At 40.8% G+C, this 27,966-nt stretch overlaps 1 protein-coding gene across 20 annotated transcripts in view; it reads left to right on the top strand.

The window, feature by feature from the left end:
* Positions 1–27,966, top strand: part of ATP10D (ATPase phospholipid transporting 10D (putative)) — a 140,495-nt gene that overhangs the window by 90,133 nt on the left and 22,396 nt on the right. For 17 of the 20 annotated variants that reach the window (XM_086405894.1, XM_086405893.1, XM_086405886.1 and 14 more), the window contains 7 exons: positions 737–1,343; positions 2,080–2,186; positions 4,764–4,890; positions 6,522–6,706; positions 9,693–10,002; positions 12,887–12,963; positions 22,551–22,676. In XM_086405894.1, the coding sequence (XP_086262020.1) occupies positions 737–1,343; positions 2,080–2,186; positions 4,764–4,890; positions 6,522–6,706; positions 9,693–10,002; positions 12,887–12,963; positions 22,551–22,676 (1,539 nt within the window). The remainder of the gene's footprint in view (positions 1–736; positions 1,344–2,079; positions 2,187–4,763; positions 4,891–6,521; positions 6,707–9,692; positions 10,003–12,886; positions 12,964–22,550; positions 22,677–27,966) is intronic. The other 3 variants (XM_086405889.1, XM_086405899.1, XM_086405902.1) reach the window with 1 other exon arrangement.

Raw genomic sequence — 27,966 nt, 5'->3', positions numbered from 1 at the left:
CTGATAAGAGTTCTAGAAGAAATCAGAATATGAACAAGAAAAAGTTCTATAAAAGTAGAAATTTGAATTCATATCATGATATTGATAGTCTTTCATAAACTACTTTATTGGCGTATTTTTCTTAAGTCAAATTAACAACCTTTTTTATAATCTGAAAAATGAAAGAAAAAACACATTTTGTTAGTCTTTTGATTTACTTTCTTCTAGTGTTTTAAATGTGTATTACTCATTTGTTTTTCTGCTGCTCATACTGTTTTTATAGCTTTTTCAGTATGGCCCTGTAATCTTTATAAACTTGATATTTAAATATTATATAACATTTTAAGATGTTTCTAATTTGTTATTGAATACTTATAATTTTTAAATTATTATTGCTAGGATGCATATAATAAAGATAATTTTTTTTATATTAGGTTATATTATCAGAAAAATTTGCTAAAAGTATGCCCACTGCTACCAATATTAGCACACTTCATATCTTTTGCTATGAGCTGTCAGATTTCTTCCTAAATGGTTGTAGAAATTCGCAGTGCTATCAACATTAGCACATCTTTTTCATAACGGCTGCTTTTATTTTTATTAATTTTTTTGCAGCATTGTGCAAAACATGAAACAGTTTGCTATGTAAGGGAGTAGTAACTTTTCATTGTCCTTTTTGTCCCCTAGTTTGACTTCATAGTTGTTATCAACTGCTTTTGACTGTTTTATTGAGACCTTCTCATGTTATCTTTCTTAGGTCGGACTCTCTTCTCTGCGTGGAATACCCATTAAATCTTTGGAAGAGATTAAAAACCTCTTCCAGAGACTGTCTGTCCGAAGGTCGAGTTCACCGTCTCTTGCCAGTGGGAAAGAGCCATCTGGAGTCCCAAACGCCTTTGTGAGCAGACTCTCTCTGTTTAATAGAATGAAACCAGCCTCACCTGTGGAGGAAGAGATCTCCCAGACGAGTGAGAGCCTCCAGGGCTCTGATGACTCAGCTTGTCCCACAGAAATTGAGAAACAAAACAGCGATGCAGGCATCGCAAATGGCAAGGTGGAAGCCCTCCCCGGACAGCCCTTGACCTCCAGCCTGTGTTATGAGGCTGAGAGCCCCGATGAAGCTGCCTTAGTGTATGCTGCCCGGGCTTACCAGTGCACTCTGCAGTCCCGGACCCCAGAGCAGGTCGTGGTGGACTTTGCCGCTTTGGGACCATTAACATTTCAACTCCTACACATCCTGCCCTTTGACTCAGTAAGAAAAAGAATGTCCGTGGTGGTCCGGCACCCCCTTTCCAACCAAGTGGTGGTATATACAAAGGGTGCTGATTCTGCAATCATGGAGTTGCTCTCTGTGGCTTCCCCAGGTGGGTTCATGCAGGTCTGAGAAAGAAGTGATGGGAAGGGCTTGGTGATCACAGGGCTACTCTCAATGGTCTTGTAAAGGCAAACAAGCAGATCTGTGAGGATCCATCACACTTGATGAAGTAGGGAAAGTTGCCTAGGATTTGGTGAGAAAGCACCTAAGTTTTGGGGTTCCGTAGACCAGGGTTCAAATCTGTATTCTTTCTTTTGAAAGTAAGAATGTTGTGTAACTCATGGCAGAGGACACAAACATTTAAAACAACAGAAGTTACACTCAAGTATAGGGTTTCACATTTTTATATAATTCTTATGCAATATTAGGGTTCTCAAGTATAGTCTTTCACATTTTTACAAAAACAAATAACGTTTGTCCATAGTATAATCAGCAGATAATGGATCAAAGGGATATACTATATGCAATATATGCAGTGCCTCTGCTCAGAGCCTAGAAAATGGTAAGTGCTCGGTGGAAGACAGCCAGCATCAGTATAATCATTGTTACTGTCATTATCACTGTTGTGGGAATGCTATTTATATTAATTTGGGGGCCTTTTTCTCCCCAAGGAGAAAGGAACAAGGGAAAAATTTATTCTGAGGGGGTCCCTTTTATAAATGCACATTTAGGGTTCAAAACTGTGAGGCCTTTTGTTTGTTATGGATTAAGCTTCCATTATTTTTAAAAAATGTCTGTCGTTGGGTAAGCTGGTAGGAGCACTTGTGTGTCGTCAATTATTTCAGATGGACCAGGTCTGGAAAAACAGCAGATGATGATAAGGGAGAAAACCCAGAAGCACTTGGATGACTACGCCAAACGAGGCCTGCGCACTCTGTGTATAGCGAAGAGGGTGAGGCTGCTTGGGGCACCCTCTGGCTTCCTTCTTTCCTGTGTTCGACCATCATTTAATGAAAACAAGCATGTATCAAACCCTGATCCAGATATCTGAGAAAGTTCCTGGGCCAGTGGCTTTCTTTTCATATAGCTTCTTTATTCCTTATATATTAGTTGGTCAGTTTGTTCTCAAAGTATTTTGCCAGAAAAGTTTTCAATAGATTTGAGTATTTTCATTTGGAAACTGCAGTATGGCTGGGAATAAAAATTCCTGGATCCTACTCTCTGCTCTCAGTACCTTGTAAATGTCATTCCTCTGTCTTGCAGCATTTTTAATGAATGAGGCCAGAGACTGGCCTTTATTTTCACCGTAGAAGTTCTTGATATTTTTTCCTTGTTTGCTTGTACATCTTTATCTGTAAATCCAGATAAATTCCCTAAATATTATCTCAGTTTTGATTATTGTCTATGTAGAATAATCCTGAGACCTAGTTTTTCCTTTCTACATAAAAAATTATGTAATAAGAAAGTCGAGTTCCAGAAGTGATTTGAGGGGTGTTACTACCAAAACCATCCCTGGGAGCCTGGGAGAAACTGAGATACAGAGTCTTTTAAGAGTAAATTCGTTAAGTTTTTTTTGTGCCCCTTGGCCAGTGGGGCATGGCTTCTGTACTGACCAAGTCCAGCTGCTCAGCTGTAATGTGTGCTATGTGCTAAGTTGCTTTAGTTGTGTCTGACTCTTTGCAACCCTGTGGACCCACCAGGCTCCTCTGTCCATGGGCCTCTCCAGTCAGGAATACTGGAGTAGGTTCCCATTTCCTTCTCCAGGGCATCTTCCTGACCCAGGGGTTGAACCCGCATCTTCTTATGTATCCTGCATTGGCAGGTTCTTTACCACTAGTGCCACCTGGGAAGCCCACTCAGGTGTAATAAGCCTATGCAAAACCTTACACCTTGAGATCCCCCCCCTTATTAATAAGCCAAGACATGCCAAGTCCCATCCCTACAACTGTATCCCCAAATGCACACCTAGGTAATGTTTCTTCCTTCAGTGGAGATTCAGCTAGCTCATTGATGAGAGCCCTGGCAGGAGAAGATGGGGAAGTCTAGTTAAGGTAGGGAAGGAGAGTCTAGTAAGGCCTAAGGCAAGGGAAGAATGTACTTATGGGGAAGGGAAGGGAGTCTGCTATCAAGATATAGCTAAGACTTTGTTCCTTGTTTCTTGTCCTTCAGTGTTTTATCTGTCAGCCCACACAGGGGAAATACTGGAGGAGAACCAAGAAGGCTGCTCTTGCCAACTCTCTCTCTCCTCCATAACTACTTCCCACTCATTCTGTCATCCTCTCCCTCCCTGGCTCTGAGCCCTGCAGTTAATTTTTGCTGTGTTAGAAGCCAGAGTGTCAATTTTCTGTCCTTCATTGTGATCTCTAACTAGTAGAGAAGATGGAGAGAGTTGTGTAGATCAAAGTATCCATTCTTTAATGGCTGTCCGATAATACCTAAACGATAGAGCTCCTGAGAGAACTGCGGATTGAATTGGAGTCTTAACTGAATTGGAGACTGTAACTAGGTCCTGAGGCCAGTGCATGCATCTCTCATTTCTTTCCCAAATTCTAATTCTTGGGAACTGCCTTAGGGAAAGTAGCATATTTTATAGACTCCGAAGCACTTAATTTCAGCTGCAAGGATAATCAAAAGCCTGTCTCACACATGGTTGTAAGAGTGAAGAAATTAAGATCAAAACAGAGCTTCTGCCTTTTCAGTGGAATGATTCTGTCCTAATAAAGATATAGCCCAGCAAATGTCAGATTCTCCCAAATCAAATTACCTTGTGGGCAAGAACGAGTAGAGGAATTGGCTCACCCCATCAACTGCATGCTGCTTTATAAGAATTGAAAGTAGATTTCTTCTCTATAGCAAGCTGAAGACAAAGGAACATGTAGCATTGGTTCTTTCTCTAGGAATTCCACTTAATGTTTTGTTTGGAAGAGAGCTTTCTTGCTTTAATCATTTGGCTTCCTCTTTCTTTTAACCCCTATGAATAACTCACCCCATAAACCAACCATCAAAAGAAATCAAAGGTGGGACTTTCCCAGTGGTCCAGTGGTTAAGACTCCAAGCTTCCAATGCAGGGAGTGTGGGTTTGATCCCTGAGTGGGGGAACCAAGATCCCACGTGCCGCATGGTACGGCCGAACGAAACAGTGCTGCCCTATAGTTCTGTGACACCTGAAATTGAGTACCCAACGCCACTTTCTCAACTGCACCATTAGAATCCCCCTGGATTTCACTTTCCAAGTGGTTCCTTTCTCCTTTCTCTCTTCATAGTTCCTGGTTTAATTAAATGGATTAACCCACTTGCATCTTATGAGTAGAATTTCCCAGAGATACTGAGCTACAGGGTCCATCCATCCTCAGGGTTTTACTAGTCTGATCACAGAAAGGTTTGCTACTGCGTATGGTATTTGGACCTGGCCTGAGTGAACCCAGAAAGAGGTATACCTAAAATGAGTTCATGGTTTGATATTTTTCTAGGGTGGGTCTTGACAGGTTTATCACATAGCCTGCCTCATAGCTTTTTTCCCCCTCCATAGGTCATGAGTGACACTGAATATGCAGAGTGGCTGAGAAATCATTTTTTAGCTGAAACCAGCATTGACAACAGGGAAGAATTACTCCTTGAATCTGCCATGAGGTTGGAGAACAAACTAACTTTACTTGGTAGGTGGACTACGGTGTATTGTCTTAATGGAGAATTTTTTTAAATGCTTAATGTCTCTGTATTAGTTATTTATTCACCAGTGCCTTTTTTTCCCACTTTAATCCAATATATATTTGTGGTTCTATCCACCCTGTCCAGTTTGATTTCTACCCACCTTCCAATCTTTCCCAGTCCATTTTCAACCACAATAAACTTGACTTCATTTGTGGTAGGGTCAGGGTGATCATCCTTAAGATCATTTAACAATTCAACACTTAACATAGACTATAAAGCTGAATAAATACTCTTGTTCAAGAGAAGAAAGCTAGAGTTTCTTGCCAGGTATTGGATAAGGTTTTTTAATATATGTTGTCTTTTTGAATCCCACGCTACAGATCTGTTGTATGTAGAAGAAACTTGGGGCACAGAGCAGTTTAATGACTTGTTCAGAGTCACAGTCTAGTCACCGGCAGAGCTGGTGAGAAGCTCAGAGCTATCCATCCCTCACTCTAGGGCCCATATTCTTTATTCTGTGCCTGCAATTGGACTAAAAATTTTTTTCTCTCTCTTACTTTTTGGTTTCAGCTAAAAGTTGCACACCTGACACCTCTTGTTTCAGATTGAACTGCATCTTAAAATCACCTGGAGCAGTTTAAATAGTACCAGTGCCTACCCATGGAATCTGATTCAGTTGGCCTGATATGTGGCCGGGGTATTTGAATTTTTCAAAGTTTCCCAAGTAGTTCCCAAGAGGAAGTCAAGATTGAAAAACACTGTTTTAGAGTCTGGACCTCTAGATACTAATATAAATGCTAACACACCAAAATACCAGTCTCTAAGCTCCATTCCTCAGGTTCAGAGAAAAGCAATGACCTGACTTGGTCTCTAGCCAGTGGAGTAATGATCTTCCTCCCAAGTCATTTCTCCATGACAGTGTGAATGGTCTATAATAGATCCACTTTTCCTCATCTGCAGTCCCAAACTCAACATGCTCTGTGGGTTTAGCGCCAAAACTCATTTATTGGCAAGATCAGGCCTCATTTGATAAGACAGTTTAAAGTGTTTATTATCCTAATTAGTGTGATTGTAGTTTATAAGTTTTGCTAAAGAAATATTAATATGCTTGATTACCAGATATTATAAGATATGACACATGTACCGTGTTACTTAAAAATCTGCAGAGCTTTTGAGTTCCAAAATATAGCTAGTCTCAGTTGTTTTAGAAAAGGAAATTATGGACTTATAGTATGAAAGAGCATTAAAAATAGATATTGTGTGTTACTGACCAGAACATTCTTTAAAAGCCTGTCTTTACCCTTGGGAATTATAGAATTATAAAATTGGGGATTAAGTTTATATAAGTAACTGAGTGAAATCCCCTCGAACCCCCTAGAAGAAAGCTAGCCAGAAGGAGAGCAAGTGAGTTTGATAAACTCATTGATTGCTAAGGCTTTCCTCCCCCAGTATTACTTTTTTGTATATGATTTTGGTCTGAGGGGTCAACATTTCATTTGGACCCCTTGAAGCTACTGGAGTGGTTTGCATAGTTCAGGACAGGATCAGCTAACAGATAGGGTTCCATCATAGTTTAGGCGGGCTTCAGCTGGCTTTTGTTTCTTACAAGCCCTATTGAACTCCGGTTATTTTCTAGGTGCTACTGGCATTGAAGATCGTCTGCAGGAGGGGGTCCCTGAGGCTATAGAAGCCCTTCACAAAGCTGGAATCAAGATCTGGATGCTGACAGGGGACAAACAGGAGACAGCTGTCAACATTGCTTATGCGTGCAAACTACTGGAGCCGAATGACAAGCTCTTCGTCCTCAATACTGAAAGTAAAGTATGTACCCTGAGATTAGCCCAGTCTCCTTTTTTTTTTTCCCAAAGCCAGTGGAATACTTGTGATTTCATGACTGTTAGGAGAAAGAAAAACCAATAACCATTAGCTCCTTGATAATTAGTTCTTCTGTCCAGCAGTTGGACTTCCCTGGTGGCTCAGTCGGTAAAGAATCGGGGCTGCAATGCAGGAGACTACTTGTAATGCAGGAGACCTGGGTTCAATCCCTGGGTCAGAAAACTCCCCTGGAGAAGGAAATGGCAACCCACTCACAGTATGCTTGCCTGGAGAATTCCATGGACAGAGGAGTCTGGCAGGCTACAGTCCATTTGGTCAGAGGAGTCAGACACGACTTAGCGACTGTACTGCTACTACTATCCAGCAATGTAGCTTGTTTAGTTATTTTAAAGGCTTGGAAAATATAATGATTCAAAGGAAAAAATTCCCATTAAAAGAATTTACATTGTATTTGCTTCTCCCTTTACCCCCATATTGAATTATCACTGAATTGACCAGATTTAGCCCATGATGACAAAATATGTCAAGCTGTGAGGCAGGCACCTACCTCCCTTTCAAGCTGAGGGGAAGTGATTTCTGGTGTAATCTTGTATTTTCCTGGTAATTCTAAAATTAGGCTCAGAGGATAATCTTGCCCTCTAGTGGCAAATCTTATATAGTGCACCTGAAAATATCAAAAGTTGAAAGAACTTGAAGGGAAAAAAGTTTTTTCTTCTCCTCTTTTAGGGAGAAGGAATTTAAAAGGTTTGGATTCAGCCTATATTTTCCAATACCCTCTTCCCTCCAGCCCTGTCACTCATCTCTAACACAAATAATCTAATTAGTTAAACAGGCATTTTATTGAATATTCTTAATACAGTGATACTAAGAATTTGTGCGTATTGTATAATTTGCCTGGAAAACCTTCCTCCTTCCTTCCTAAGTTGTCAGACTCTATCAGTCACGTTCATTTTGGCATAGCAACCTGCCTCTCAGAAATTCTCTGAAACTTGTCACCCGGATCATGTCTTGGGTCTTGGTCACAGGCTACCATGTTTGATTAGCCATGTTTTTATGGTCAGTCGTCAGTCAGTACCCAACTAGATGGTACATTTTGAGGGAGGAGAATTTTCCTTAATACAGACTTAGTTTTCCTTGGCAGTGGACAGTGGCTCAGGAACCTATAAGCAAAACTAGCAGCCAGATCCCAGTATCAGCTAGGGAGTTAGCACCAGAAAATGCCTGGTGATTTTAGTCACTAAAATGGATGTGCCCTTAAGTCTAGTAAGACCTGGATTCAAATGCTTAGCCTGCCAGTGACCAGGTATGTGACCTTTGGGAGTTAACCACCTGAGTCATTTTCCTTACCTGTAATTTGAGAGTAATCCCTATTTTATAGCATTGTTGTGTGTATTAAATGGGGAAATATACATTATTTAATATGGCCCCTGGCAGATGTAAGGGCTCCCCTGGTGCTTCACTAGTAAAGAATCCGCCTGCCACTGTAGGAGACGTGAGTTTGATCCCTGGGTTGGGAAGACCCCCCAGAAAAGAAAGTGGCAACCTACTCCAGTATTCTTGCCTGGGAAATCACCTGGACAGATGGGTCTGGTGGGCTACAGTCCATAGGGTTGCAAAAGAAGCGGACATGACTTAGCAACTGAACAGCACACAACAGGTTAATAGATCTTGATTTTCAGTGACTGCAGAGTATGTTACCTTCCACATGTACCATTTTAGTTTAACCAAACTTCAGAGGGTTTTTAAAGATAATTTTTTACTATTACATTTTGAGCCTCTAATGAGCATATTTGATTCACTGGGGACGTTTGAGGTGTATGGGATCAGATTTGTACCCATGGTAAAGGTTGCCAGGTAGCTCCATTTTGAAGTTGACTCTCTTGTTAATTGTGTATCCATCCCTGTTGTTAAGTAAGGTTGTTAAGCCTTTGTTGTGTCCATGTGTGCCTACATATCCATACCTACTATAGTCTATTTTATTGTGGGTTGAGAAATACTTGATAAAACAGCATTTGAAATAAGAGAAAATGGCCTCTGAGTGAGGGACTCTTTCCTGAATAAACTGTTTTAGACCGAGTGTATAAACTTAAATGCAGTGCTCTAGGCTTTTGTTTGTCTCTGTCCTTTGTGTCATTTGACACTGTAGTTTCTGGTTATATTGTTCTTGTTTTGAGTAGAATTCATCAATGAATATTTATTGAGTGACTAACTTGGTCCTCTTTTAGGCGTTATGATGGTTTCAAAAATAAATTAAAAGTGCTGTCTTCAGAGACCTTCCTAACAAGCCGGGGGTGAGGAGAGTGGAGGGGATTGTATGCAAACCAACTGTGTTGAGGCCGCTGAGAACAGGACCAGAATGTTAGCTCGGTGAGGGTGGGGACTTCCGGTTCATTGACTTGTCCCCAGCACCTAGAATTCTCAGTAAATAGTAAGTGAATGAGTGAATAAACGAGTTGAATCAAAAAGAAGAGAAAAATAATAATTACTGTTTTAAATTCTGAGTATTGTGCTTTACACTAGGAGCTTTGCGTGTATTATTTCACTTACTCCTCACAACAACTTTATAATGTAGACATTTGTATTTTTCAGATTAGAAAGTTGAGGGTGAGAGAGGTTATATAATTTGCCTAAAGCCAAGCACATAGAAAATGGAAGAATGAGACGAGAGCACACTTGAGATTTATAGTTTGAGAAGTAAACTGCACAAATATTTGTAAACTGCACAAATAAATCTTACACCTATTTCTCAGTTGTGTAGTTGGAAGTGAGATGTTCCTCATCTATTTATCCCCTTCCCACATACACACAGAAGTCTCTGCAGAAGAGCTGTGAGGTCTTCAAAAGGAACCTGTTACTCCCTCCCTGGGGTTGCCTGGATGCGGCAGATGTTAAAGAATAGCAGTGATAAATTTAGCTGAAGGTGGCCAGCAAGGGAGCCCCGAGGCTAAATGTTTGTGCCTCTTGTTTCAAGAATGCCTGTGAGATGCTGATGGATACAATTTTGAAAGAACTTCAGAAGAACCCAGCTTCTCCAGAGCAAGCATCCTTGAGTGCGAGTTTACACCAGCCTCCTCCCACCCTGCAGGGCTCAGGGCTTCGGGCTGCACTCATTATCACAGGGAAGACCCTGGAGTTTGCCCTGCAGGAGAGTCTGCAGAAGCAGTTCCTGGAGCTGACTGCTCGCTGCCAAGCTGTGGTCTGCTGCCGAGCCACGCCCCTACAGAAGAGCGAGGTGGTAAAACTGGTTCGAAGCCACCACCGGGTGATGACCCTGGCCATCGGTGAGTGGGAGTGGAACCCAGCCCCATGCTTCTCCCTTTCGTGTCACACCAAAAGCTGATTCTTCTGTTTGTCCTTTCTTCCGTACATCCCTTTGCCCTTCTCTGGGTCTGTCGTTCTCCTCCCTTCTTTCTCTCCATCCCCGACTGCCTCCCCGTTCCCCTCCATCACCTATTTGGCCCCCTGTTATGAATCAGGTGGTAGAGATGTGACATAGAAAACAACATAATAGGAGTCTGTGTTACATATCAGATCACCTGGGTTAGAAGGGTTATGTAGTTAAACGTAGACCTGATAAGTCCCTGAGTTCTACCTTCAAGAAAGTTAAACTCAGGAAAATTAACAATTCATTTATTTGTTCAACAACTGTTTACTGAGTGCCTTCTATGTACCAGGCATTTTCCTAGGCAGTGGAGAAAGACAAGTGTACTAAACCGACAAAGTACCTTTTCTTAAGGAGCTTACATCTAGGAGGAGGGCAATGCAGTAAAAAGTGAAACAAAACAAAAAGGTATAAAGATTTAAGATGTCAGATAGTGACAAGTGCTATTGAAAAAATTAAATCAAAGTCAAGGGATGAAGAGCATTGGGGGAGAGGGAAGGGGCTGCTATTTAAAATAGGTTTTTCAGAGATAGTCTTACTGATCAGGTGGCGTGAGCAGAGACTTGAAGGAGATGATAAAGCAGCCATAGGAGATCTGGGTTGGGGGGAGTTTCTGGCAGAGAAGACAGTGAAATGTCAGGATGTGCACCATGCTCAGCGTGTCAAACCCAAAGCGGGTTGAGCAAAAAGAAGGGTCTTCTGCAGGTTAGTGAAGGGCAGAAACATGGCAGGCAACCAGATCATGTAAAGTCTTGGAGGCCATTAGGAATTTTGGCTTTTATCTGTAGAGATAGGGAGCCACAGGAGGACTTTGGGCAGAGGAGGGACATGATCTGCCTTAAGTTGAGAAGGGTCACATTGGCTCCTGTGTTGGGAGTAACCACTGGATCACAAGGACATAAGGAAGACCAGTTGAGCAGCTGTTGTAATAATTCAGGGAGAAGAGAACTGTGGATCGAGCCCAGGTGGGAGCAGAGGAGGTGGTGGGATGTGATCAGATAATGGACATGGTTTGAAGAAAGAGCTGGTTAAATTTGCTGATGGCTTGGATGTGTTGAAGAATAGTAGGCGTCAAGGGGGAGGTCAAGGGTTTATCTCTAAGAGTATAAAGGATGGAGCATCCATTTACTGAGATGGAGTCAGGGAAAGCAGGAGTTGGGGCTTACACACATTAAGTTTGAGAAATCCATTAGCTGTCAGCAGTGATGTTAGGTAGGCAGCTGGAGATAAAGTCTGAGATTTTAGCAATGAGGAATTGGCTAGAGACATAAATTTGGGAATTGTAAGTCTAGTGATGATATTTAAAGCCTTGATATTAGATAAGCTCACCAAAAATGAATATAAGTGGACAAGAGAAACAGGGTGAGATTAAGTTCTGTGACATACCAAAATTCAGACATTAGCACAATGAGAACTCAGTCTTCCCTTATAGTCTCTGCTTCTACCTGGATTATTTTCAGTCTCAGGTAGCCTCTCCCCTCAGGATGCTGTTCTAGCCACTGAAAATTCCCACCTTTATATCTCATCCTATTAGCAACCTGAGAGAAATAATAGTACATGTTTTCAAGTTGCTGGAATAAAGTATCAGGGTTAGGGTGGAATTCTGTTCAACTGTCCTATTGAAAGAACATATAAATGAGTGAATTGTTCAAGGCCCTGGATCCGTATGTTCCTGAGGCTAGAGCCCTGGACATGTCAATTGTATCAATTAAGTTGAATCATGTACCCATCTCTGAACCAATCACTGAGGCCAGGGAACAGATGATGCTAATTTCCCAGGCTTGCTTCAGTTGCCCATCCCAAATCTGGAGATTTGGGTTCATCCTAACAAAACACATGGACTCAGTCCCCAGGAAAAGGTAGGATACTTCATTAGAAAACAAGTAAAGTTTGCTGGGCAGTTGGGAACAACCAATGTTCATTACCAGTGGGAATGTAATAACTCCTCTTAAGAAGCTTCCCCTGTGTTGAGACAAGGAAATCTATAGCAACCATAATAATACCACGCGACAGGTTTACTAGAGACACACTCAGTGGTACTTGAAACCTAAGGAAGGGGCATCATATCTAAAAGAAACATGACGACTTCCCTGGTGGTCCAGTGGCTAAGAGTCCACCTGCGAATGCAGGAGACACGAGTTCAATCCCTGGTTCAGGAAGATTCCATATGCTGTGGGGCAGCTAAGCCAGTGTGCTGCAGCCATTGAAGCCCATGCTCAGTAGAGCCTGTACTCCAGAAGAGAAGCCACTGCAAAGAGAAGCCCACGCATCGTAACTAGAGAGTAGCCCTTGCTCACTGCAACTAGAGAAAGCCCACACATAGCAACAAAGACCCAGCATAGCCATAAATAAGCAAATAAATAAGTATTATTTAAAAGGAATATGAGAAGGATTTCCCAGAGGAAGTGATATCTAAGCTGAGAGAGCAATTAAAATCTAGCAAGGTGGGGCGGGGGTGATGAGGGCAGTGTTATAGGAATAGAGAAACACGAGGTGCAGGGCTAGAAGAAGCAGAGTATATCTGGGAAATTGGAAGTAGAGTAAGTGACATAGACAAAGGGGAGGCTAGCCCAGGCAAAGGATTTTCAAGTAGTACTGATTTGGAATTCTTCTGATGGCAATGGAATACCACCTTGAATTCCTGCTTAGCCAGCTTCCAGGCAGCTTGGAGACATGGGATAAACCTTGAAGGATTAGTTTGTTGGCTTGAGAGGCTGCTACTGATTTGTAGTTTGCATCTTTTCTTTGCTCCTCATCTGTTTCTCTTCTCCTGTCTCACGAAGGTGACGGTGCCAACGATGTCAGCATGATTCAAGTGGCAGACATTGGCATTGGCATCTCTGGGCAAGAAGGCATGCAGGTGAGTAGATGTTGCACACCCGAATACCATAAACTTGACCTTCCCATCCAAAGGTAGCCTTCTCCACGGTCACATCTCTGTGGTAGAGTGAGGCTGTCTGCAGCTAGCTCAGAAGTGAGTGACAGGGCATTTATCCATTCATTCACTCAGTGATTATTTACTGGGTGAGTATTATGGTATTTTCCTGGGTAATTTTAACTCACTTGTTCAGTTTTAAAAATATAACGTATCTAAATCATAAGAACATATGTGTTATCTCTGCAATAACTATGACTTGATGCTGAGAGCTACTGAGGATTTGAATAAAAGACCTGAAGATCCTAAATAGGGAGATGCGAAGAGAAGATAGGAGAGGATGAGGGAGGTGTGACTGCCAGTTTTCATGTGTATGCACTGGATAGTGTTGTAGGCACAAAATTCAGATAGAGGCTTGGACAAAAGACTGCTTGTCATGATTGGAGCAAGTACTGTCAAAAGAAAGTGGGCTGTGAGGCTGAGGGTTTCCTGAGAATTGTAAATTATGATGTCTTTACAAAAGATGAGAAATTCAAATACCTCCTTTGCCTGCCGCGTTGTTAATAGTCAAGTGAAGTCATAACTGTATGCTTTTATATTCTCTTCGTTGAGGAGAAGCAAATGCTCCCTCGGAGTTCTTTCTGAGGGGGCTGCTTTCTAGGGAAAGCACACTTGCCGAAACTACATCATGAATAGTAGACCAGAGAGAAGTCTTGTTTCATGGGGTCATGTTGGAAAGCTGAGTGGTAACTCCAGGCAACCCACTAACGCTCTGTATGCAGGCGTTTTTGCTTGTTTGGAGAGGGTTATTTTTTTTTTTTTTTTGGCGGGGGTGGGGATCTGCATGTAAGGCTTAACCTACATGTTTAAAAAAATTTTTTTATTTTTATTTTTACATGTATTCTCCTTTCATTTCCATCTTTTCTTTTTATTTTATTTTATTTTTAAACTTTACAAATTGTATTAGTTTTGCCAAATATCAAAATGAATCCGCCACAGGTATACCTGTGTTCCCCATCCTGAACCCGCCTCCCTCCTCCCTCCCCATACCATCCCTCTGGGTCGTCCCAGTGCACTAGCCCCAAGCATCCAGTATCGTGCATCGAACCTGGACTGGCAACTCGTTTCATACATGATATTATACATGTTTCAATGCCATTCTCCCAAATCTTCCCACCCTCTCCCTCTGCAACAGAGTCCATAAGACTGTTCTATACATCAGTGTCTCTTTTGCTGTCTCGTACACAGGGTTATTGTTACCATCTTTCTAAATTCCATATATATGCATTAGTATACTGTATTGGTGTTTTTCTTTCTGGCTTACTTCACTCTGTATAATAGGCTCCAGTTTGATCCACCTCATTAGAACTGTTTCAAATGTATTCTTTTTAATGGCTGAGTAATACTCCATTGTGTATATGTACCACTGCTTTCTTATCCATTCATCTGCTGATGCACATCTAGGTTGCTTCCATGTCCTGGCTATTGTAAACAGTGCTGCGATGAACATTGGGGTACACGTGTCTCTTTCCCTTCTGGTTTCCTCAGTGTGTATGCCCAGCAGTGGGATTGCTGGATCATAAGGCAGTTCTATTTCCAGTTTTTTAAGGAATCTCCACACTGTTCTCCATAGTGGCTGTACTAGTTTGCATTCCCACCAAGAGTGTAAGCAGGTTCCCTTTTCTCCACACCCTCTCCAGCATTTATTGCTTGTAGACTTTTGGATCGCAGCCATTCTGACTGGCATGAAATGGTACCTCATAGTGGTTTTGATTTGCATTTCTCTGATAATGAGTGATGTTGAGCATCTTTTCATGTGTTTGTTAGCCATCTGTATGTCTTCTTTGGAGAAATGTCTCTTTAGTTCTTTGGCCCATTTTTTGATTGGGTCATTTATTTTTCTGGAGTTGAGCTGTAGGAGTTGCTTATATATTTTTGAGATTAGTTGTTTGTCAGTTGCTTCATTTGCTATTATTTTCTCCCATTCTGAAGGCTGCCTTTTCACCTTGCTAATAGTTTCCTTTGTTGTGCAGAAGCTTTTAAGTTTAATTAGGTCCCATTTGTTTATTTCTGCTTTTATTTCCAATATTCTGGGAGGTGGGTCATAGAGGATCCTGCTGTGATGTATGTCGGACAGTGTTTTGCCTATGTTCTCCTCTAGGAGTTTTATAGTTTCTGGTCTTACGTTGAGATCTTTAATCCATTTTCAGTTTATTTTTGTATATGGTGTTAGAAAGTGTTCTAGTTTCATTCTTTTACAAGTGGTTGACCAGATTTCCCAGCACCACTTGTTAAAGAGATTGTCTTTAATCCATTGTATATTCTTGCCTCCTTTGTCAAAGATAAGGTGTCCATATGTGTGTGGATTTATCTCTGGGTTTTCTATTTTGTTCCATTGATCTATATTTCTGTCTTTGTGCCAGTACCATACTGTCTTGATAACTGTGGCTTTGTAGTAGAGCCTGAAGTCAGGTAGGTTGATTCCTCCAGTTCCATTCTTCTTTCTCAAGATCGCTTTGGCTATTCGAGGTTTTTTGTATTTCCATACAAATTGTGAAATTATTTGTTCTAGCTCTGTGAAGAATACTGTTGGTAGCTTGATAGGGATTGCATTGAATCTATAAATTGCTTTGGGTAGTATACTCATTTTCACTATATTGATTCTTCCAATCCATGAACATGGTATATTTCTCCATCTATTAGTGTCCTCTTTGATTTCTTTCACCAGTGTTTTATAGTTTTCTATGTATAGGTCTTTAGTTTCTCTAGGTAGATATATTCCTAAGTATTTTATTCTTTCCGTTGCAATGGTGAATGGAATTGTTTCCTTAATTTCTCTTTCTGTTTTCTCATTATTAGTGTATAGGAATGCAAGGGATTTCTGTGTGTTGATTTTATATCCTGCAACCTTACTATAATCATTGATTAGTTCTAGTAATTTTATGGTGGAGTCTTTAGGGTTTTCTATGTAGAGGATCATGTCATCTGCAAATAGTGAGAGTTTTACTTCTTCTTTTCCAATTTGGATTCCTTTTATTTCTTTTTCTGCTCTGATTGCTTGGCCAAAACTTCCAAAACTATGTTGAATAGTAATGGTGAAAGTGGGCACCCTTGTCTTGTTCCTGACTTTAGAGGAAATGCTTTCAATTTTTCACCATTGAGGATAATGTTTGCTGTGGGTTTGTCATATATAGCTTTTATTATGTTGAGGTATGTTCCTTCTATTCCTGCTTTCTGGAGAGTTTTTATCATAAATGGATGTTGAATTTTGTCAAAGGCTTTCTCTGCATCTATTGAGATAATCATATGGTTTTTATTTTTCAATTTGTTAATGTGGTGTATAACATTGATTGATTTGCGGATATTGAAGAATCCTTGCATCCCTGGGATAAAGCCCACTTGGTCATGGTGTATGATCTTTTTAATGTGTTGTTGGATTCTGATTGCTAGAATTTTGTTAAGGATTTTTTCATCTGTGTTCATCAGTGATATTGGCCTGTAGTTTTCTTTTTTTGTGGGATCTTTGTCAGGTTTTGGTATTAGGGTGATGGTGGCCTCATAGAATGAGTTTGGAAGTTTACCTTCCTCTGCAATTTTCTGGAAGAGTTTGAGCAGGATAGGTGTTAGCTCTTCTCTAAATTTTTGGTAGAATTCAGCTATGAAGCCGTCTGGACCTGGGCTTTTGTTTGCTGGAAGATTTTTGATTACAGTTTCAATTTCCGTGCTTGTGATGGGTCTGTTAAGATTTTCTATTTCTTCCTGGTCCGGTTTTGGAAAGTTGTACTTTTCTAAGAATTTGTCCATTTCTTCCACGTTGTCCATTTTATTGGCATATAGTTGTTGATAGTAGTCTCTTATGATCCTTTGTATTTCTGTGTTGTCTGTTGTGATCTCTCCATTTTCATTTCTAATTTTATTGATTTGATTTTTCTCCCTTTGTTTCTTGATGAGTCTGGCTAATCGTTTGTCAATTTTATTTATCCTTTCAAAGAACCAGCTTTTGGCTTTGTTGATTTTTGCTATGGTCTCTTTTGTTTCTTTTGCATTTATTTCTGCCCTAATTTTTAAGATTTCTTTGCTTCTACTAATCCTGGGGTTCTTCATTTCTTCCTTTTCTAGTTGCTTTAGGTGTAGAGTTAGGTTATTTATTTGACTTTTTTCTTGTTTCTTGAGGTATGCCTATATTGCTATGAACTTTCCCCTTAGGACTGCTTTTACAGTGTCCCACAGGTTTTGGGCTGTTGTGTTTTCATTTTCATTCGTTTCTATGCAAATTTTGATTTCTTTTTTGATTTCTTCTGTGATTTGTTGGTTATTCAGCAGCGTGTTGTTCAGCCTCCATATGTTGGAATTTTTAATAGTTTTTCTCCTGTAACTGAGATCTAATCTTACTGCATTGTGGTCAGAAAAGATGCTTGGAATGATTTCTATTTTTTTGAATTTACCAAGGCTAGCTTTATGGCCCAGGATGTGATCTATCCTGGAGAAGGTTCCATGTGCACCTGAGAAAAAGGTGAAATTCATTGTTTTGGGATGAAATGTCCTATAGATATCAATTAGGTCTAACTGGTCTATTGTATCGTTTAAAGTTTGTGTTTCCTTGTTAATTTTCTGTTTAGTTGATCTATCCATAGGTGTGAGTGGGGTATTAAAGTCTCCCACTATTATTGTGTTATTGTTAATTTCTCCTTTCATACTTGTTAGCATTTGTCTTACATACTGTGGTGCTCCCGTGTTGGGTGCATATATATTTATAATTGTTATATCTTCTTCTTGGATTGATCCTTTGATCATTATGTAGTGACCATCTTTGTCTCTTTTCACAGCCTTTGTTTTAAAGTCTATTTTATCTGATATGAGTATTGCTACTCCTGCTTTCTTTTGGTCCCTATTTGCATGGAAAATCTTTTTCCAGCCCTTCACTTTCAGTCTGTATGTGTCCCCTGTTTTGAGGTGGGTCTCTTGTAGACAACATATGTAGGGGTCTTGTTTTTGTATCCATTCAGCCAGTCTTTGTCTTTTGGTTGGGGCATTCAACCCATTTACATTTAAGGTAATTACTGATAAGTATGATCCCATTGCCATTTACTTTATTGTTTTGGGTTTGAATTTATACACCATTTTTGTGTTTCCTGTCTAGAGAATATCCTTTAGTATTTGTTGGAGAGCTGGTTTGGTGGTGCAGAATTCTCTCAGCTTTTGCTTGTCTGAAAAGCTTTTGATTTCTCCTTCATACTTGAATGAAATCCTTGCTGGGTACAATAATCTGGGCTGTAGGTTATTTTCTTTCATCATTTTAAGTATGTCTTGCCATTCCCTCCTGGCTTGGAGAGTTTCTATTGAAAGATCAGCTGTTATCTTTATGGGAATCCCCTTGTGTGTTATTTGTTGTTTTTCCCTTGCTGCTTTTAATATTTGTTCTTTGTGTTTGATCTTTGTTAATTTGATTAATATGTGTTTTGGGGTGTTTCACCTTGGGTTTATCCTGTTTGGGACTCTCTGGGTTTCTTGGACTTGGGTGATTATTTCCTTCCCCATTTTGGGGAAGTTTTCCACTATTATCTCCTCAAGTATTTTCTCATGGTCTTTCTTTTTGTCTTCTTCTTCTGGAACCCCTATAATTCGAATGTTGTAGCATTTAATATTGTCCTGGAGGTCTCTGAGATTGTCCTCATTTCTTTTAATTCGTTTTTCTTTTATCCTCTCTGATTCATTTATTTCTGCCATTCTATCTTCTAATTCACTAATCCTATCTTCTGCCTCTGTTATTCTACTATTTGTTGCCTCCAGAGTGTTTTTAATTTCATTTATTGCATTGTTCATTATATATTGACTCTTTTTTATTTCTTCTAGGTCCTTGTTAAACCTTTCTTGCATCTTCTCAATCCTTGTCTCCAGGCTATTTATCTGTGATTCCATTTTGATTTCAAGATTTTGGATCAATTTCACTATCATTATTCGGAATTCTTTATCAGGTAGATTCCCTATCTCTTCCTCTTTTGTTTGGTTTGGTGGGCATTTATCCTGTTCCTTTATCTGCGGGGTATTCCTCTGTCTCTTCATCTTGTTTAAATTGCTGGTTTTGGGGTGTCCTTTCTGTATTCTGGCAGTTTGTGGAGTTCTCTTTTTTGTGTGGTGTTTCCTCGCTGTGTGTGGGTTTGTACAGGTGGCTTGTCAAGGTTTCCTGGTTAGGGAAGCTTGTGTTGGTGTTCTGGTGAGTGGAGCTGTATTTCTTCTCTCTGGAGTGCAATGAAGTGTCCAGTAATGGGTTATGAGATGTCTATGGTTTTGGGGTGACTTTGGGCAGCCTGTATCTTGAAGCTCAGGGCTGTGTTCCTTTGTTGCTGGAGAATTTGCTTGGTATGTCTTGCCCTGGAACTTGTTGGCCCTTGTGTGGTACTTGGTTTCAGTGTCGGTATGGAGGTGTTTGATGAGCTCCTGTCAATTAATGTTCCTTGGAGTCAGGAGTTCCCTGGAGTCAGGGTTTGGATTTAAGCCTCCTGCTTCCAGTTATTGGTCTTATTTTTACAGTAGTTTCAAAACTTCTCCTTCTATACAGCACCATTGATAAAACATCTACGTTAAAGATGAAAAGTTTCTCTACTGTGAGGGTCACCCAGAGAGGTTCACAGCGTTACATGGAGAAGAGAAGAGGGAGGAGGGAGTTAGAGGTGACCCGAATGAGATGAGGTGGAGTCAATAGTGGAGAGAGTGGGCTAGCCAATAATCACTTCCTTATGTGCACTCCACAACTGGACCGCTCAGAGATGTTCACGGAGTTATACAGAGAAGAGAAGACGGAGGAAGGAGACAGAGGTGGCCAGAAGGATAAAAGGGGGGAATGAAAAGGAGGAAGACAGATCCAGCCAGTAATCATTTCCCTAAGTGTTCTCCACCATCTGGAAGACACAGAAATTCACAGGTTGGGTAGAGTAGAGAGGGGTTAGGGAGGAGACACAGGAGACCTGGTGGAGAAAAAGGAGAGTCCAAAGGGAGAGAGAGCAGTTAAGCCAGTAATCTCGTTCCCTAGTGAAAAATGGGTACTGAAGATTGGGTTCTTAAAGGTACAAAATTGGTAACAAATACATAAAAGCAAAAATTAAAAATCTAGAGTAGAGTTTGGAATTTTAAAAATACGATGTTAAAGAAAAGAAGAAGGAAAAGAAAGAGAGAAAAAACGAACAAACAAAAACAAACAAGGTTGCGAAAATTATAAAGAAAATATAGGTAAAAATAGATAACTAATACCAAAAAGCAAAAGTTAAAAATCTAGAGTAGAGTTTGGAATTTCAGATATACAATGTTATATAAAAGAAGAAGAGAAAGAAACAGAGAAAAAACAAAAGTCACAGAAATTATAAAAAAACTATAGGTACAAAATTGATAACAAATACCAAAAGGCTAAAATTAAAAATCTAGAGTAGAGTTTGGAATTTCAGAAATACAGTGTTAAAGAAAAGAAGGAAAAAAAAAAAAAAAACCAAGGTCAAAAAATTATAAAAAATATATATATGAAGTTTGCTGAAGAAAAAAAAATAGGGTCTTTTTTTTTTTTTTTTGCAAAGTAATAGGTTATAAAAGTGAAAATTAAAGGAATAAAAGAGGACTTAAAATTTTTTTTAAAAATTAAAAAAGAAAGAATGATCGTAAAAATAGTAAAAATATATCGAGGACTTTCTCTGATTTTGTTGTGAGTATGTGGGTTCAGCTCATTTTTGGCTAGTTCCTTGGTCTGACTTTTATTTCTCAAGATCTATAGGCTCCTTCCTATGTAGTCGGTAGTAACCACAGGGTTTTAATCTATTGCCTGTAGCTTCCAAGGCGGTTCCCTCTGTTATAGCTTCTTCTGTTTGCTGGACTCCAGTGCCTGGTTTCCACCCTGACACAAAGGGGACGGTGGAGGACCCTTTTTTTTTTTTTTTCTTTTTAGGCTCACTTGTTCAGTCGTGCTGTGGGGAGGGAGGGGGGGATGCTGCAAACAAGTAACACTGGCCTGTGGTCGCAGTGCCTCAGCCACACTGGGTCTGTCCCCGCTCACAGCGCATGTAGCCTCCCTGCCCACACTGCTTAGGCTCTAGGTTGTTCCTCCGGGAACCATCCGTGGCCAGCCCTGGGCTGCCTGCACCTCCCAGGTCCAAGCCGCTCAGGTTCAGGCACTCGGGTAGTCCTCAGAGGCGCAGACTCGGTTGGGCCTGCATTTTATGCCCTTCCCAGGTCAGAGCAGCTCAGGTGATGAGGTGTTTAGCGAGCACGATTGCTGCGACCTATCGCCTCCCCGTCGCTCAGTTATCTAGGTGTACAACTGGCGCACCTTTTCAGGGAGATGTTGACCGTCCAGACCCCCCAAGAAGTTTTAATTCGCAAAGAAGCCTGCTTACAGTTTTATAGATAATGTCTCTGTGGTGCTGCGATTGCCCCCTTCCGGCTCTGGCTGCGTGTCACCAGAGGGGGAAGGTCTGCAGCCAGCTATCTCTCTTCAGTCCTTTGTTCTCTGCGCGGGCCTGGTGGTGTCTTAGGTTAGGGCTGGCTTTTCGCGTGGCAGATATCCCACAGTCTGGTTTGCTAGCCCAGATTTTTTCGCTCAGATAGCGCTCAGGGTTTTCAGGCCAGGTCCTTACTCTAAGCGATGCAGCCCGCGCCGCGCCTCCCTGCCCAGCCCCCTTTTGCTAATGGCGTGTGCAGGCATCTGCGCTGCTCCGCTGGGGGAGTTACCGTAGGGCTCGCAATCTGCGAGTTTTAATTGTTTATTTATTTTTTCTCCCTGTTATGTTGCCCTCTGTGCTTCCAAAGCTCAGCTCAGATTCGGCAGTGAGAAGGTTTCCTGATGTTTGGAAACTTCTCTCTTTTTAAGACTCCCTTCCCAGGACTGAACTCCGTCCCTCCCTCTTTTGTCTCTTTTTTTGTCTTTTATATTTTTTCCTACCTCCTTTCGAAGACTTGGGTTGCTTTTCTGGGTGCCTGATGTCCTCTGCCGGCATTCACAAGTTGTTTTGTGGAATTTACTCGGCTTTTAAATGCTCTTTTGATGAATTTGTGGGGGAGAAAGTGTTCTCCGTCTTACTCCTCCACCATCTTGGCTCCTCCCTCCTAAAAATTTTTATTTAAGTATAGCTGATTTACAATGTTATGTTAGTTTCAATTTTACAGCAAAATGAATCAATTATACATATACCCAACTGTTTTTAGATTCTTTTTCCCAGATAGGCTATTACAGAGTATTTAGTAGAGTTTCCTGTGCTGGGCAATAAATCCTTATTAGTTATCTATTTTATATATAGTATATATATCAGTCCCTATCTCCCAGTTTATCCCGGTGCCCTTACACCCTGGTAACCATAAATTTGTTTTCTACATCTGTGACTTTGTTTTTGTTTTGCAAATAAGTTCATTTGTACTCTCTTTTTTTTTTTTTTTTTTTAGATTCCCACATATGTTTGATATTTGTCTCTGTGTGATTTACTACATTTAAACCACATTTTGACCAGTCTGAACCTGCTGGAGGTCAGGTTGCCATGCTATGTCTATTCTAACATGTTCTGCTCAGGGTGACATTCTCTCCATCGTCCCCACAGGCTGTGATGGCCAGCGACTTTGCTGTTTCTCAGTTTAGACATCTCAGCAAGCTCCTCCTTGTCCACGGGCACTGGTGTTATACCCGACTTTCCAACATGATTCTGTATTTTTTCTACAAGAACGTGGTATGTAGCTCCAGAGAATTCATCCTTTTCCCTGTGGCCCTTCCTCTCCTGCTGGTGTAAGGGGTGAAGAGGGAGGGCCCAACGTTAAGCTTACTTTGCTTATTGATGTTTGGGAAGCAGCCAGGATGACTCCTGCTGTCTTACTAGGAATAATCTGCTATGTTTCAGCAGCTGACAGCAAATTGCAAGGCTTGTCCATCTGCTAGCATTTTCTATTCCCTATGCATTTAAATTCAATTTAACCCTGTCTGATTCATTTAGAATCCAATTTTTGACCTGCTGTAAAATGACTGTGACAAGCAGAATTATGAAATGTTTAATGCTGTCTGTCAGTAGAGAATGAAAAGGTTTGCTTCTGTGTTACAGGCGATTACTAAAAAAAAAAATCTGTTGTCCCTAATGGATGTCCCATGTGGTATATTGAAGATGCAGATACAAATGAAATCCTAGAATAGTGCCTTAGCCTATAGAGCTGGCTAGTACCACTAGATAAAGAATTCTATGGCAAGCCTGTAAAAGGTGTTTGTACTTGGTAGGTGTAATTCTGAAAAGGGCAGAATTTGATTGGTAAGCGTCTTGGCTTTTAATCTTCAACTTATCGCTTAAATTTCAGTTTCCTCTTTTATAAACCTATGTTGACCTTAGGTTGCTTCACCTGAATCCCTTCTTAGTGGGGTGATTAGGTAAAATGTCATGATTTTCAACCAAATTTATTCTTGGTCTTTTAAGTCCATATGTAGCAAGTTAGTAGTAAACAAAAATTTACATCACTAATAAAATACCATCTTTAGGGAAAAGACGACTTTGGGTCATTTTTAGATCTGTGCATGTGTGTGTGTGTCTATCATCAGCAGGAACATTTTTTTTCTTCTAGCACAGTGAACTTTTCAAGAAGCTCTTGGTACTTTACTAGTTAGAATTAGCACACTTAGTCACCAGAGTACATGATGCAAAATGCTGGGCTGGATGAAGCACAAGTGGAATCCAGATAGCCAGCAGAAATATCAATAACCTCAGATATGCTGATGACACCACCCTTACACAGAAAGCAAAGAACTAAAGAGCCTCTTGATGAAAGTGAAAGAGGAGAGTGAGAAAGTTGGCTTAAAGCTCAACATTCAGAAAACTAGGATCATGACATCCAGTCCCATCACTTCATGGCAAATAGATGGGGAAACAGTGGACACAGTGACAGACTTTATTTTCTTAGGCTCCAAAATCACTGCAGATGGTGATTGCAGCCATGAAATTAAAAACACGCTTGTTCCTTGGAAGAAAAGCTATGACCAACCTAGACAGTATATTAAAAAGCAGAGACATTACTTTACCAACAAAGGTCCATCTAGTCAAAGCTATGGTTTTTCCAGTAGTCATGTATGGATGTGAGAGTTGGACTATAAAGAAAGCTGAGTGCCGAAGAATTGATGCTTTTGAACCGTGGTGTTGGAAAAGACTCTTGAGAGTCCCTTGGACTGCAAAGATATCAAACCAGTCAAACCTAAAGGAAATCAGTCCTGATATTCATTGGAAGGACTGATGCTAAAGCTGAAACTCCAATACTTTGGCCATCTGATGCAAAGGACTGACTTATTTGAAAAGACCCTGGTGCTGGGAAATATTGAAGGCAAGAGGAGAAGGGGACGATCGAAGATGAGATGGTTAGATAGCATCACCAACTCTATGGACATGAGTTTGAGCAAACTCCGGGAGCTGGTGATGGACAGGGAAGCCTGGAGTGCTGCATTCCCTGGGGTCGCAGAGTCAGACATGACTGAGTGACTGAACTGAGCTGAACATTCAGTCAAAGTTTTAATAAAAAACTTTACAAAAATATTTGAAATGCACAATGTCTCTGTCTGAGTGTTGACTGTAGGTTAGGCTGTGATTTTAATGTAAAATTCCAGGACTTAGTGGTCTGTGACTTTAAGAAAGGAGCCCCTCTCCTAGGTTTCATTTTCATATCTTTGCATTTTTCTACTTCTATTAATATTATAATGCCCTGATTCAGCAGTGAAAAATCCACCTGCAATGTAGACACAAGTTTGATCCCTGGGTCAGTAAGATCCCCTGAAAAAGGAAATGGAAAACCCATTCCAGTATTACCAGGATAATCCCAGAGGAGGAGCCTGATGGGTTACACTCCAGGGTTAACAAAGAGTCCGTTACGACTTGGCGACTAAACAAACAGCAGGAGTTATGATGCAGCCCACTCCACCACTCCCTCCTTTTAACTCCATATTTCTAGCTAATATTAGAAAGGGATGCCTCATGCTCTTGGAGAGAGAGAATGTTTATTTGTAGAAAGCACATCACCAGGGAGCAGGGACCCCACGGTCTTTCTGCTCTGTAAACCTTGATGGCTATTCACACTGAAATCCTCTCTACTTGTTTTGCCTCTTTCTTGCCTAGCCAAACAGGGACTGGTTTGTAAACTATGGAGAATAGGGCCAGTATCAGAAGCCATTTGAGTAGCTTAGCTTTCTGAGACTGTGGTTCTTTCATCTTGAACAACTTTTGAGATAGTAATGAAGGCTATGGATTCAGTCCCCAGAATAGAACCCCAAACTGCACATACCCTAAACCACTGTGTTTTCAGGAGTGATTCATAATGTATATCCATGGACCATAGGCTAAGAAACTCTATTCTAAGGATTGTGGCCCCCATCCTAGTGTTCCAAGGTATCTGTGGTGCCAATAATAATATTTTAATCAATTAATGTTAATTAAAAGTCATGTTATTCTTGCCTTGAGAACCCCATGAACAGTATGAAAAGGCAAAAAGATAGGACACTGAGAGATGAACTCCCCAGGTCAGTACGTGCCCAGTATGCTACTGGAGATCAGTGGAGAAATAACTCCAGAAAGAATGAAGGGATGGAGCCAAAGCAGAAACAACACCCAGTTGTGGATGTGACTGATGATAGAAGCAAGGTCTGATGCTCTAAAGAGCAATATTGAATAGGAACTGGAATGTTTGGTACATGAATCAAGGCAAAGTGGAAGTGATCAAAGAGGAGATGGCAAGAGTGAACGTTAACATTCTAGGGATCAGCGAACTAAAATGGACTGGAATGGGTGAATTTAACTCAGATGACCATTATTTCTACTACTGTGGGCAGGAATCCCTTAGAAGAAATGGAGTAGCCGACAAAGGAGTCAACAAAGGAGGCCGAAATGGAGTACTTGGATGCAGTCTCAAAAACGACAGACTGATCTCTGTTCGTTTCCAAGGCAAACCGTTCAATATCACGGTAATCCAAGTCTATGCCCCGACCAGTAATGCTGAAGAAGCTGAACTTGAATGGTTCTTTGAAGACCTACAAGAGATTTTAGAACTAACACCCAAAAAAGATGTCCTTTTCATTATAGGGGACTGGAATGCAAAAGGAGGGGGTCAAGAAACACCTGGAGTAACAGGCAGATTTGGCCTTGGAGTACAGAATGATGCAGGGCAAAGGCTAATAGACTTTTGCCAAGAGAACGCACTGGTCATAGCAAACACCCTCTTCCAACAATACAGGAAAAGACTCTACACATGGATATCACTAGATGGCCAACAGCGAAATCAGATTGATTATATTATTTGCAGCCAAAGATAGAGAAGCTCTATACAGTCAGCAAAAACAAGACCAGGAGCTGACTGTGACTCAGATCATGAACTCCTTATTGCCAAATTCAGACTTAAATTGAAGAAAGTGGGGAAAACCACCAGACCATTCAGGTATGACCTAAATCAAATCCCTTATGATTATACAGTGGAAGTGAGAAATAGATTTAAGGGACTAGATCTGATAGAGTGCCTGAGGTTCATGACATTGTACAGGAGACAGGGATCAACACCATCTCCAAGAAAAAGAAATGCAAAAAAGCAAACTGGCTGTCTGAGGAGGCCTTACAAATAGCTGTGAAAAGAAGAGAAGTGAAGTGAAGTCACTCAGTCGTGTCCGACTCTTTGCGAGCCCGTGGACTGTAGCCCACCAGGCTCCTCCATCCATGGGATTCTCCAGGCAAGAACACTGGAGTGGGTTGCCAAAGAGAAGCAAAAAGCAAAGGTTAAAAGGAAAGATATACCCATTTGAATAAAGAGTTCCAAAGAATAGCAAGGAGAGATAAGAAAGCCTTCCTCAGAAACCAATGCAAAGAAATAGAGGAAAACAATAAAATGGGAAAGACTAGAGATCTTTTCAAGAAAATGAGAGATACCAAGGGAACGTTTCATGCAAAGATGGGCTCAATAAAGGACAGAAATGGTAGGGACCTAACAGAAGCAGAAGATATTAAGAAGAGGTGGCAAGAATACACAGAAGAACCGTACAGAAAAGATCTTCATGACCCAGATAATCATGATGGTGTGATCACTCACCTAGAGCCAGACATCCTGGAACGTGAAGTCAAGTGGGCCTTAGGAAGCATCGCTATGAACAAAGCTAGTGAAGGTGATGAGCTATTCCAGTTGAGCTATTTCAGATCCTAAAAGATGATGCTGTGAAAGTGCTGCACTCAATATGCCAGCAAATTTGGAAACTCAGCAGTGGCCACAGGACTGGAAAAGGTCAGTTTTCATTCCAATCCCAAAGAAAGGCAATGCCAAAGAATGCTCAAACTACCGCACAGTTGTGCTCATCTCACACGGTAGCAAAATAATGCTCAGAATTCTCCAAGCCAGGCTTCAGGAGTACATGAACCATGAACTTCCAGATGTTCAAGCTGGTTTTAGAAAAGGCAGAGGAACCAGAGATCAAATTGCCAACATCTGCTGGATCATTGAAAAAGCAAAGAGAGTTCCAGAAAAACATCTTATTTCTGCTTTATTGACTATGCCAAAGCCTTTGGGTGTGTGGATCACAATAGACTGTGGAAACTTCTTAAAGAGATGAGACTACCAGACCACCTGATCTGCCTCTTGAGAAATCTGTATGCAGGTCAAGAAGCAACAGTTGGAACTGGACATGGAACAACAGACCGGTTCCAAATAGGAAAAGGAATGCAGTAAGGCTGTATGTTGTCACCCTGCTTATTTAACTATATGCAGAGTACATCATGAGAAACGCTGGGCTGGAAGAAACACAAGCTGGAATCAAGATTGCTGGGAGAAATATCAACAACCTCAGATATGCAGATGACACCAACCTTATGGCAGAAAGTGAAGAACTAAGAGCCTCTTGATGAAATTGAGAGAGGAAAGTGAAAAAGTTGGCTTAAAACTCAACATTCAGAAAACTAAGATCATGGCATCTGGTCCCATCACTTCATGGCAAATAGATGGGGAAACAGTGTCAGACTTTATTTT

The sequence above is a fragment of the Bos grunniens genome, chromosome 6, assembly GCF_055505025.1.
Source record: "Bos grunniens cultivar Pamir isolate PY7600 chromosome 6, Bosgru_T2T1.0, whole genome shotgun sequence".
NCBI classification, from domain to species: Eukaryota; Metazoa; Chordata; class Mammalia; order Artiodactyla; family Bovidae; genus Bos; species Bos grunniens.
This window is presented reverse-complemented; position numbering and strand designations above follow the sequence as displayed.